This window comes from Drosophila biarmipes, unplaced genomic scaffold (assembly GCF_025231255.1).
Source record: "Drosophila biarmipes strain raj3 unplaced genomic scaffold, RU_DBia_V1.1 ptg000019l, whole genome shotgun sequence".
Taxonomy (NCBI): domain Eukaryota; kingdom Metazoa; phylum Arthropoda; class Insecta; order Diptera; family Drosophilidae; genus Drosophila; species Drosophila biarmipes.
The window spans coordinates 4,253,320-4,267,706 of record NW_026114537.1 but is presented as its reverse complement, the minus strand read 5'-3'; the positions used below and the strand labels follow the sequence as shown (position 1 = coordinate 4,267,706).

The 14,387-nt window shown below is 19.9% G+C and overlaps 1 protein-coding gene and 3 pseudogenes across 1 annotated transcript; 3 read left to right on the top strand and 1 right to left on the bottom strand.

The window, feature by feature from the left end:
* Positions 1–931: 931 nt before the first annotated feature.
* Positions 932–2,161, top strand: LOC127012098 (cytochrome c oxidase subunit 3-like; annotated as a pseudogene).
* A 415-nt stretch (positions 2,162–2,576) lies between these two features.
* On the bottom strand, positions 2,577–4,308 carry LOC122818092 (NADH-ubiquinone oxidoreductase chain 5-like; annotated as a pseudogene).
* Positions 4,309–5,093: 785 nt separating this feature from the next.
* LOC122818538 (NADH-ubiquinone oxidoreductase chain 6-like) lies at positions 5,094–7,795 on the top strand (annotated as a pseudogene).
* Positions 6,874–14,179, top strand: LOC122818563 (NADH-ubiquinone oxidoreductase chain 2-like). The gene is given in 2 exon segments (XM_050890319.1): positions 6,874–6,915; positions 12,936–14,179. Coding segments are annotated over 2 exon segments (750 nt in total). The 3' UTR covers positions 13,644–14,179.
* Positions 14,180–14,387: the final 208 nt, after the last annotated feature.

Sequence of the window (14,387 nt, the reverse complement as noted above, 5' to 3'; positions counted from 1 at the left end):
GTAAATTAGCACTTACTTCTAATGAATAAAAAAAATTAGTTAAATATATAACATTAGTATGTCAAACTAAAATTATTAAAATATTAATATTTTTTAATCCCACAAATAGCCCCAATTAGATGATTATTATTATTTATTATTTTCTCTATTACATTTATTTTATTTTGTTCTATTAACTATTATTCTTATATACCAACTTCCCCTAAATCTAACGAATTAAAAAATATTAATTTAAATTCAATGAATTGAAAATGATAACAAATCTATTTTCTGTATTTGACCCTTCAGCTATTTTTAATTTATCTTTAAATTGATTAAGAACATTTTTAGGACTTTTAATAATTCCTTCAATTTACTGACTTATGCCTTCTCGATATAATATTTTTTGAAATTCTATTTTATTAACACTTCATAAAGAATTTAAAACTTTATTAGGACCTTCAGGACATAATGGATCAACATTTATTTTTATTTCGTTATTTTCATTAATTTTATTTAATAATTTCATAGGATTATTTCCTTATATTTTTACAAGAACAAGTCATTTAACTTTAACTTTATCTTTAGCATTACCTTTATGATTATGTTTTATATTATATGGATGAATTAATCACACTCAACATATATTTGCTCATTTAGTACCTCAAGGAACACCTGCAGTTCTTATACCATTTATAGTATGTATTGAAACTATTAGAAATATTATCCGACCAGGAACATTAGCTGTTCGATTAACAGCTAATATAATTGCTGGACATTTATTATTAACTTTATTAGGAAATACAGGACCTTCTATATCTTATTTATTAGTAACATTTTTATTAATAGCTCAAATTGCCCTATTAGTTTTAGAATCAGCTGTAGCTATAATTCAATCTTATGTATTTGCCGTATTAAGAACTTTATACTCTAGAGAAGTAAATTAATTATAATGTCTACACATTCAAATCACCCTTTTCATTTAGTTGATTATAGCCCTTGACCTTTAACAGGAGCAATTGGAGCTATAACAACTGTATCAGGTATAGTAAAATGATTTCATCAATATGATATTTCATTATTTTTATTAGGTAATATTATTACTATTTTAACAGTTTATCAATGATGACGAGATGTATCTCGAGAAAGAACATTTCAAGGATTACATACTTATGCTGTAACTATTGGATTACGATGAGGAATAATTTTATTTATTTTATCAGAAGTTTTATTTTTTGTAAGTTTTTTTTGAGCATTCTTTCATAGAAGATTATCTCCAGCAATTGAATTAGGAGCTTCATGACCTCCTTTAGGTATTATTTCATTCAATCCTTTTCAAATTCCTCTTTTAAATACAGCTATTTTATTGGCTTCAGGAGTAACTGTAACTTGAGCTCATCATAGCTTAATAGAAAGAAATCATTCACAAACAACTCAAGGTTTATTTTTTACTGTTTTATTAGGAATTTATTTTACAATTTTACAAGCTTATGAATATATCGAAGCCCCATTTACTATCGCCGATTCAGTTTATGGATCAACATTTTATATGGCTACTGGATTTCATGGAGTCCATGTTTTAATTGGAACAACTTTTTTATTAGTATGTTTATTACGACATTTAAATAATCATTTTTCAAAAAATCATCATTTTGGATTTGAAGCAGCTGCATGATATTGACATTTTGTAGATGTAGTATGATTATTTTTATATATTACAATTTACTGATGAGGAGGTTAAACTACTGTCACTAAAATTATCTATATAGTATAAAAGTATATTTGACTTCCAATCATAAGGTCTATTAATAAATAGTATAGATAATTTTCTCTATTATTATTATTGCTTCTTTAATTTTATTAATTACAACTGTCGTTATATTTTTAGCTTCAATTTTATCAAAAAAAGCATTTATTGACCGAGAAAAAAGATCTCCATTTGAATGCGGATTTGACCCAAAATCATCTTCTCGACTTCCATTTTCACTACGATTTTTTTTAATTACTATTATTTTTTTAATTTTCGATGTAGAAATTGCCTTAATTCTACCAATAATTATTATTTTAAAATATTCAAATATTATAATTTGAACAATTACTTCAATTATTTTTATTTTAATTTTATTAATTGGTCTTTATCATGAATGAAATCAAGGTATATTAAATTGATCTAATTAAAATAGGGTTGTAGTTAATTATAACATTTGATTTGCATTCAAAAAGTATTGAATATTCAATCTACCTTAAATAGAATATGAAGCGATTAATCGCAGTTAGTTTCGACCTAACCTTAGGTAAATTTACCCTTATTCTTTAATTGAAGCCAAAAAGAGGCGTATCACTGTTAATGATATAACTGAGAATTATCTCCAATTAAGGAAGTATGGTGATCAAGTAAAAGCTGCTAACTTTTTTCTTTTAATGGTTAAATTCCATTTATACTTCTATTTATATAGTTTAAATAAAAACTTTACATTTTCATTGTAATAATAAAATATATTATTTTTATAAATTACTAAAATAAATTCACTATATTCAAAGATTAATTAATCTCCATAACATCTTCAATGTCATACTCTATTTATAAGCTATTTGAATATAAAAATAATAAAAAATTAAATAAAATTAAAATTCAAAATACAAATAATATTAAATAAATTTTTAAACTATTATTATGTATTAAAAATAAAGTTTTTGAATAATCAGTTAATTTTTGGTATAAATGTTGACCTCCAAAATATTCTGACCAACCTTGGTCAAAACTTTTTACCACTAACTGACCATAATTTAATGGGTAAGAAATTATTCCATAAGTTCTAATATACGGTATAAATCATATTGATCCTAAAAAAACAACTAAATTATAATTTAATAAAGATTTATTTAAAGTATATAAATTTCTTATTGAAATTAAATAACCTGATAAACCTCCAAAAATACATACGAATAATGTTAATAATTTTAAATAAAAAGGTAAACAAATTATATAAGGAATAGGAAAAATTAACCAATTTAATATTCTCCCTCCAACAATTCTTATAATTAATAAACCTAATATCCCTCGAAGTATAACTCAACTTTCATCATTTAACATATTTAAACTTCCACAGTTTAAATCACCAGTTATAGAATAATAAACTAATCGAAAAGAATAACTAACAGTTAAACCTGTAGAAAAAAAATACAAAAAAAATGAAAATATATTAATATTTCTAATTCTAACAATTTCTAAAATTATATCCTTAGAGTAAAATCCAGCTAAAAAAGGTATTCCACATAAAGCTAAATTAGAAACATTAAAACAAGCAGACGTTAAAGGTATATGAATTCTTAATCCTCCTATTAAACGAATATCTTGAGAATTATTTATATTGTGAATAATAGCTCCAGCACATATAAATAATAAAGCTTTAAATAAAGCATGAGTTAATAAATGAAATATAGCTAATTTATAAAATCCTATAGATAAAATTCTTATTATTAAACCTAATTGTCTTAAAGTAGATAAAGCAATAATTTTCTTTAAATCAAATTCAAAATTAGCCCCCAATCCAGCTATAAATATAGTTAAACCTGATAATAAAAGTAATAACTGACCTAATCAAGAAGTTCTTAAAATAATATTAAACCGAATTAATAAATAAACTCCAGCTGTTACTAAAGTCGATGAATGAACTAAAGCAGACACAGGAGTAGGAGCTGCTATAGCAGCTGGTAGCCAAGAAGAAAAAGGAATTTGTGCTCTTTTAGTTATAGCAGCTAACATTACTAAACTTCCAATTATTAATACTTCAAATTCATTTTGTATAACTTCTAAATAAAAAATATAATTTCATCTTCCATAATTTAATATTCAAGCAATAGCTAAAAGAAGAGCCACATCCCCAATTCGATTAGATAAAGCAGTTAATATACCGGCATTATAAGATTTAATATTTTGAAAATAAATAACTAAACAATAAGAAACTAATCCTAAACCGTCTCACCCTAATAAAATTCTAATTAAATTAGGACTAATAATTAATAATATTATTGATAAAACAAATATTAATACTAATATAATAAATCGATTAATATTTTCATCTCTTCTTATATACTCCTTTCTGTAAAAAATTACTAATGAAGCAATTATTAAAACAAAAGATATAAATAATAAACTTATTCAATCAAATAAAAAAGTTATTACAATTCTTATAGAATTTAAAGAAACAACTTCTCATTCAATAAAATAAACTATATTATTCAGTAAAAAATATAATCTTAATAAAAAACATGATAAACTAATAGAAATTAAATTAACAAATCTAATTCTACAAATTGATAAATATTTCACGATCTAAAATGAATTATTTCATATCACTAACACCACAAATTAGTATTTTTATTAAACTATTTAAATATAATCATAATATACATGATTCTCTTTTTAAAATTAATAAATTTAAAGGTAATCAATGTAATAATATTAACAAATATTCTCGAATTTTACCTCCTCTAAAAGAATAAACTCCAGAAAATAATTTTCCATGTTGACTAAAAGAATATAAATATAAAGTATAAGCAGCTCTAAAAAATGATAAAAATGATAATACAATTATTGAAATTCATGATCAAGAAACAATTCTATTTAACAAACAAATTTCTCCTAATAAATTTAATGTAGGAGGAGCAGCTATATTAGCTGATCTTAATAAAAATCATCATAAAGTTATAGCAGGTATAAAATTTAATAAACCTTTATTAATTAATATACTACGACTTCCTAAACGTTCATAAGAAACATTAGCTAAACAAAATAATCCAGAAGAACATAAACCATGAGCAATTATTAAAGTGTATGAACCACATAACCCTCAATAAGTTATTGTTAATAAACCTGCTAAAACAATTCCTATATGAGCAACAGAAGAATAAGCAATTAATGCCTTTAAATCCGTTTGACGCAAACATACTAATCTCACTAATACTCCTCCTACTAATCTAATTCTAATTCAAATAAAACTATATTTTAAATTTATTAATTGTAAAAAAGAAATAACTCGTAATATCCCATAACCCCCTAATTTTAATATAATCCCAGCCAAAATCATAGAACCGGAAACTGGTGCTTCAACATGAGCTTTAGGTAAAAAATATTGGTATTTTAACTAAAAAAGCACATAATAAACAAAAATATAATAAATCATAATTAAATATAAAATTATTTATTAAATAAAAATTTATTGAACCTGTTTTATTTATTACATAAAAAATACCAATTAATATAGGTAATGAAACTAATAATGTATAAAACAATAAATAAACACCCGCTTGTAAACGCTCAGGTTGATACCCTCACCCTAAAATTAAAAATAATGTAGGAATTAATCTTCTTTCAAAAAATAAATAAAATATAAATAAACTTATTCTTCTAAATGTTAAAACTAAAAACAATAACAAAATTACAATATTTAATAAAAATAAATTTTTATAATTATTATATTTATTAACTCTTTCTCTAGCTAATAGTATTAAAGAACAAATTCATAATCTTAATAATACTAATCCATAAGAAAGTATATCACAACCTAAAAAATAAGAAATTTCTGACCAATAATTTACAAAATTATTTATTAATAAAAAAATAAATCTAATAAAAAATAATATAATTTGAACCATTCAGTATATATTATTAATAAAACAAACAGGAGTTAAAAATAATAAAAAAAAAATAATTTTTAACATTATATAATTCTAAAAGATTGAAAATAATCATTACCATGTGTACGAATTATAGAAACTAAAATAGATAAGCCCAAAGCTCCTTCACATACTCTAAAAGTTAAAAATATTATTCTAAAATAATTTTCATAATTTAACATATTTAAATAAATAAATAATATAAAAAATAATATTAAAACAATAAATTCTAAACTTAAAAGTATAGAAAGTAAATGTTTTCGATTAGAAACAAAACAAAATAAACCTAAAATAAATAAAATTATAGGTAAACTTCAATATAAAATTATAATCATTAGTTTTAATAGTTTAACAAAAACATTGGTCTTGTAAATCAAAAATAAGATTTTTTCTTTTAAAACTTCAAGAGAAAAGAAATTTCTTTTTCATTAATCCCCAAAATTAATATTTTAAATAAACTACCTCTTGAAATTATTCAATTAATTTTATACTCTTTAATTATTACTACTTCTATTATTTTTTTAAATATAATCCATCCATTAGCTTTAGGATTAACTTTATTAATTCAAACAATTTTTGTTTGTTTAATTTCAGGATTAATAACTAAAAGTTTTTGATACTCATATATTTTATTTTTAATTTTTTTAGGAGGAATACTTGTTTTATTTATTTATGTTACTTCATTAGCTTCAAATGAAATATTTAATTTATCAATTAAACTTACTTTATTTTCTGCTTTTATCTTATTTATTATACTAATTTTATCTTTTATTGTTGATAAAACTTCTATCTCATTATTTTTAATAAATAATGAAATAGAATCAATTATAAATATAAATTCATATTTAACAGAAAATTCTTTATCTTTAAATAAATTATATAATTTTCCTACTAATTTTATCACTATTTTATTAATAAATTATCTTTTAATTACTTTAATTGTAGTAGTAAAAATTACAAAATTATTTAAAGGACCTATTCGAATAATATCTTAATTAATGAATAAACCTTTACGAACTTCCCATCCTTTATTTAAAATTGCTAATAATGCATTAGTAGATTTACCAGCTCCAATTAATATTTCAAGTTGATGAAATTTTGGATCTTTACTTGGTTTATGTTTAATTATTCAAATTTTAACAGGATTGTTTTTAGCAATACATTATACCGCAGATGTTAATTTAGCATCTTATAGAGTTAATCATATTTGCCGAGATGTTAATTATGGTTGATTACTACGAACTTTACACGCTAACGGTGCATCATTTTTTTTTATTTGTATTTATTTACATGTAGGTCGAGGAATTTATTACGGATCATATTTATTTACCCCAACTTGATTAGTAGGAGTGATTATTTTATTTTTAGTCATAGGAACAGCCTTTATAGGATATGTTTTACCTTGAGGACAAATATCATTTTGAGGAGCTACTGTTATTACAAATCTTTTATCAGCAATTCCTTATTTAGGAATAGATTAAGTTCAATGACTATGAGGAGGGTTCGCTGTTGATAACGCTACTTTAACTCGATTTTTTACATTTCATTTTATTTTACCATTTATTGTTCTTGCTATGACAATAATTCATTTACTATTTTTACACCAAACAGGATCTAATAATCCTATTGGATTAAATTCTAATATTGATAAAATTCCTTTCCATCCTTATTTTACATTTAAGGATATTGTAGGCTTTATTGTAATAATTTTTATTTTAATTTCATTAGTATTAATTAGTCCTAATTTATTAGGAGACCCAGATAATTTTATTCCAGCTAATCCTTTAGTTACACCTGCTCATATCCAACCAGAATGATATTTTTTATTTGCTTACGCAATTTTACGTTCAATTCCTAATAAATTAGGAGGAGTTATTGCATTAGTTTTATCAATTGCAATTTTAATAATTTTACCTTTTTATAATTTAAGAAAATTCCGAGGAATTCAATTTTATCCAATTAATCAAATTTTATTTTGGTCTATATTAGTTACAGTAATTCTATTAACATGAATTGGAGCACGGCCAGTTGAAGAACCTTATGTATTAATTGGACAAATTTTAACTGTTATTTATTTTTTATATTATTTAATTAACCCATTAGTTACAAAATGATGAGATAATTTATTAAATTAATAGTTAATGAGCTTGAATAAGCATATGTTTTGAAAACATAAGATAGAATTTAATTTTCTATTAACTTTACTAAAATAAATTCACTATAATAAAGAAAATAATAAAATTTTAAAGCCAATAAAAAATAATAAATAATTTAAAGAAAATGATAAAAAACATTTTCATGCTAAATATATTAATTTATCATAACGAAATCGAGGTAAAGTTCCTCGAGCTCAAATAAAAACAAAAGAAATAAAAGTTAATTTAACATAAAATAATAAATTAAAAACATCACACCCTAAAAAAATTACACAAAATAATATTCTTATAAATAAAATTCTTGCATATTCAGCTATAAAAATTAAAGCAAATCCTCCTCTTCTATACTCTACATTAAACCCAGAAACTAATTCTGATTCTCCTTCAGCAAAATCAAATGGTGTTCGATTAGTTTCAGCTAAAGAAATAGTTAATCAAACTAAAGCTATAGGAAATAAAATAATTAAAAACCATATGTAAATTTGATAATTAAAAAAATAAATTATATTATATCTACCAATTAAAAAAATAAATGATAATAAAATTAAAGCCAATCTAACTTCATACGAAATAGTTTGAGCTACAGCTCGTAATCCTCCTAATAACGCATAATTAGAATTTGAAGATCAACCAGCTACTATAACAGTATATACTCCTAATCTTGTACAACATAAAAAAAATAAACCTCCTAAATTAAAAGAATACAATTTAACAAAAAAAGGCATACATATCCAAACAAATAAAGATAAAAATAAAGAAAAAATTGGAGAAATATAATATCTTAAATAATTAGATAATAATGGATAAGTTTGTTCTTTTGTAAATAATTTAATTGCATCACAAAAAGGTTGAGGAATTCCTATTAAACCAACTTTATTAGGACCTTTACGAATTTGAATATAACCTAAAACTTTACGTTCTAATAAAGTTAAAAAAGCTACACTTACTAATACACAAATTACTAATAATAAACTTCCAATTAATGATAAAACAAATTCTATATAAAACAAGTACTATTTGTAAAATAATTTACATAAATAAATTCTAAATTTATTGCACTAATCTGCCAAAATAGTTTTATATTAATAATATTCATATTTAAAAATATAATTATTTTAATATTTGGTCCTTTCGTACTAAAATATTATAATTTTTTAAAGATAGAAACCAACCTGGCTTACACCGGTTTGAACTCAGATCATGTAAGAATTTAAAAGTCGAACAGACTTAAAATTTGAACGGCTACACCCAAAATTATATCTTAATCCAACATCGAGGTCGCAATCTTTTTTATCGATATGAACTCTCCAAAAAAATTACGCTGTTATCCCTAAAGTAACTTAATTTTTTAATCATTATTAATGGATCAATTATTCATAAATTAATGTTTTTAAAAATTAAAAGTTTTTTAAATTTTAATATCACCCCAATAAAATATTTTAATTTATTAAAATTAAATTAATCTTTATAATTAAAATAAACAAAATATAAAGATTTATAGGGTCTTCTCGTCTTTTAAATAAATTTTAGCTTTTTGACTAAAAAATAAAATTCTAAAAAAAATTTAAATGAAACAGTTAATATTTCGTCCAACCATTCATTCCAGCCTTCAATTAAAAGACTAATGATTATGCTACCTTTGCACAGTCAAAATACTGCGGCCATTTAAAAAATTTCAGTGGGCAGGTTAGACTTTATATATAATTCAAAAAGACATGTTTTTGTTAAACAGGCGAACATTATTTTTGCCGAATTCTTTATTTAAACTTTTCATAAAAATTTATTTAAACAATATAATATACTAATTCTATCATTATTACTTAATTTTAAATATTAAAATTAATATTTTAATAAATAATTAAAATTTAATAAATAATTTAATTTATAAAATAAATTATAACACACTTTTTAATAATTGCTAATTCTAAGCATATATTTATCAAATTTATTTATTATTTTTAAAAATTTATTTTATAGCTTATCCCATAAAATATTAAAATTATAAATTATTTAATTAATAAAATTAAATAAATAAATTTATAATTTCTAAATTAAATTTATTTCTTAAAAAACTAGATACCTTTAAAAACGAATAACATTTCATTTCTAATATAATATTTTAAATAATTTTGTCACATTAACTTATATATTATATTAACTCTTTTAAAATCGAGAAAAATAAATATTTATTTTTTATTTAATAAACGCTGATACACAAGGTACAATAAATTAAATTTTCTTTTATAATAAAATTTTTTCAAATTATTTCAATTTTCTTTTACAATACTAATAAACTATTATTAAAATTATTTTTTCTTTAAACAATACTAAAACTTTAAAATTTATAGTTATTTCTAATATTTTCATTAAAATAATTTAAATTAATAAATAAAATATAATCAATTTATATTGATTTGCACAAAAATCTTTTCAATGTAAATGAAATGCTTTACTTAATAAGCTTTAAATTGTCATTCTAGATACACTTTCCAGTACATCTACTATGTTACGACTTATCTTACCTTAATAATAAGAGCGACGGGCGATGTGTACATATTTTAGAGCTAAAATCAAATTATTAATCTATATAATTTTACTACCAAATCCACTTTCAAAAATTTTTTCATAATTTTATCCATTTAAATAATTTTATTGTAACCCATTATTACTTAAATATAAGCTACACCTTGATCTGATATAAATTTTTATTAAAATTATTGAATATTATTATTCTTATAAAATATTCTGATAACGACGGTATATAAACTGATTACAAACTTAAGTAAGGTCCATCGTGGATTATCGATTACAAAACAGGTTCCTCTGGATAGACTAAAATACCGCCAAATTTTTTAAGTTTCAAGAACATAACTATTACTACTTTAGCAATTAATTTACATTTTAAATAATAGGGTATCTAATCCTAGTTTTTTAGTAAAATTTTTTAACTTCAATTATAATTATATAAAATAATTTAAATATAAAATTTCACTTAATATATTTAATTTTATTTTTAAAATTCAATTTAATTAATACTAAAAAAATTTATTTGTATTATTGGTATAACCGCGACTGCTGGCACCAATTTGGTCAATACTTTTTAATATTGCTATTTCTAAATTTCTTTAATTAATAATATTAATTACTGCGAATAAAATTTATATATTTATTTTTAAAATAAATATAAATTCACACAAAAATTTACATATAAATCAAATTAATAACAAATTATTAAGCCAAAATAAAACTTTTAAATTATTTTTATAAAATATTTTAAAATTTTATTTTTATTTAATTATTATAAAAATATTAAAAAATAGTAAAATAATCGATAAAAAATAATAAATAAAATTTTAATTAATTTATAATTTAAATATTTATAATTTATTTATATGTATAAATATATATATATATATATATATATTATATTATATATATATATATATATCAATCAATTTATAAAATTAAAATAAATTAATTAATAAAATTTTATAAAACAATTTAATAAATTTAAATTTTAAAATTAACAAAATAATATATATATATATATATATATATATATAAATAATTTTTTTTAATCACTAAATCTGAAAAATTAGTCCCCTATAAAATATTTTAAAATTTAAATAAATTTTTATTCAAACAATTAACATAAAAATATATTTATTTAACATTTTTATAATTTTATTTTTTTTTTAAATATTTAATATTATAATAAATCTAATAAAAAAAAATTAAAATTATTTTTTATTACTATAAAAATATTTTTTTTTAGTAACAAAATAATATAAATAAAAAATCATATTTAATAAAATTAAAAATATCAATAATTTATTATTATTATAATATAATATCTATCTATCTATATATATATATATATATATACATATATACATATAAAATAAATATTTTAAATATATCAAAAAATTTAATTTAATAGTTAAATAAAATTTAAAATTTATTAAATTAATTCATTAATAATAAAAAATTCTTTTTTATATATAAATAATTTTTTTTAATCACTAAATCTGAAAAATTGTCCCCTATAAAATATTTTAAAATTTAAACAAATTTTTATTCAAAAAATTAACATAAAAATATATTTATTTAACATTTTTATAATTTTATTTTTTTTTAAATATTTAATATTATAATAAATTTAATAAAAAAAATTAAAATTATTTTTTATTATTATAAAAATAATTTTTTTTAGTAATAAAAATAATATAAATAAAAATCATAGTATAATAAAATTAAAAATATCAATAATTTATTATTATTATTATAATATAATACTTATATATATATACATGTATATATATATATTCTACATATATACATATAAAATAAGTATTTTAAATATATTAAAAAATTTAATTTTAATAATTAAATAAAATTTAAAATTTATTAAATTAATTCATTAATAATAAAAATCCTTCTTTTTTTTTTTTTTTTTTTAAAAAAAATTTTTTGTATACTAAGTTCAAGATTAATAGATAATCTATATATATATAAATATTTAATATATTATAATATAGTTAACAATTTAAACAAAAAATTTCACAATCCAAAAATGGTAATATAAATGGTAAAAAAAATCTATATTCAAATATTTATCTAAAATCTCTTGGATTTATATAAATAATATAATAATTTAATTAATTATTATTAATTTATAAATTTATATATTGTTGATAATTTATATTACATATATATATATATAGAAAAATTTAATTATTTAATTTAATTTAATATTTTTATTAAAAATTTAACTAAAATGTATTATTTACTATAAAATAATAAATATTTTAAAATTGTAATTTTTTTAAAATTTAATAGTAAATAAATAAAAAAAAAAAAAAAAAAAAAGAAGGATTTTTTATTATTAATGAATTGCCTGATAAAAAGGGTTACCTTGATAGGGTAAATTATGCAGTTTTTCTGCATTCATTGACTGATTTATATGTTGTTAGTTACAAAGATTTTTTATATTTAATAGAATTAAACTCTTTCTAAAAGTATCAAAAACTTTTGTGCGTCGTACACCAAAATATATTTATATTTATTATTTATAAAAAGATAAGCTAATTAAGCTACTGGGTTCATACCCCATTTATAAAGGTTATAATCCTTTTCTTTTTAATTTTTAATAACTCCTCAAAAATTTTATTTATTACAATTATAATTATTGGAACATTAATCACAGTTACATCTAATTCTTGGTTAGGAGCTTGAATAGGTTTAGAAATTAATTTGTTATCTTTTATCCCCCTATTAAGAGATAATAATAATGTAATATCAACTGAAGCCTCTTTAAAATATTTTTTAACTCAAGCTTTAGCATCAACTGTACTGTTATTTTCTTCAATTTTATTAATATTGAAAAATAATATAAATAACGAAATTAATGAATCTTTTACATCAATAATTATTATATCAGCTTTACTATTAAAAAGTGGAGCCGCTCCTTTTCATTTTTGATTCCCTAATATAATAGAGGGATTAACATGAATAAATGCTTTGATATTAATAACTTGACAAAAAATTGCCCCATTAATACTAATTTCTTATTTAAATATTAAAAATTTATTATTAATTAGAGTAATTTTATCAGTAATTATCGGAGCTCTTGGAGGATTAAATCAAACTTCTTTACGAAAATTAATAGCTTTTTCTTCTATTAATCATTTAGGATGAATATTAAGATCATTAATAATTAGTGAATCTATTTGATTTATTTATTTTTTATTTTATTCATTTTTATCTTTTATTTTAACATTTATGTTTAATATTTTTAAATTATTTCATTTAAATCAATTATTTTCTTGATTTGTTAATAGAAAAATTTTAAAATTTTCATTATTTATAAATTTTTTATCATTAGGAGGATTGCCCCCATTTTTAGGATTTTTACCTAAATGACTTGTAATTCAACAATTAACATTATGTAATCAATATTTTTTATTAACATTAATAATAATATCGACTTTAATTACATTATTTTTTTATCTCCGAATTTGTTACTCAGCTTTTATATTAAATTATTTTGAAAATAATTGAGTCATAGAAATAAATATAAATAGTAGTAATACAAATTTATATTTAATTATAACTTTTTTTTCAATTTTTGGGTTATTCTTAATTTCTTTATTTTTTTTTATATTTTAAGGCTTTAAGTTAATAAAACTAATAGCCTTCAAAGCTGTAAATAAAGGGAATCCCTTTAAGCCTTAGTAAAATTTTACTCCTTCAAAATTGCAGTTTGATGTCATTATTGACTATAAGACCAATTTTTATGATTAAGAAGAATAACTCTTATAAATAGATTTACAATCTACCGCCTAAACTTCAGCCACTTAATCCAATCGCGACAATGATTATTTTCTACAAATCATAAGGATATTGGAACTTTATATTTTATTTTTGGAGATTGAGCCGGAATAGTAGGAACATCTTTAAGAATTTTAATTCGAGCTGAATTAGGACATCCAGGAGCATTAATTGGGGATGATCAAATTTATAATGTAATTGTTACTGCCCATGCTTTTATTATAATTTTTTTTATAGTAATAC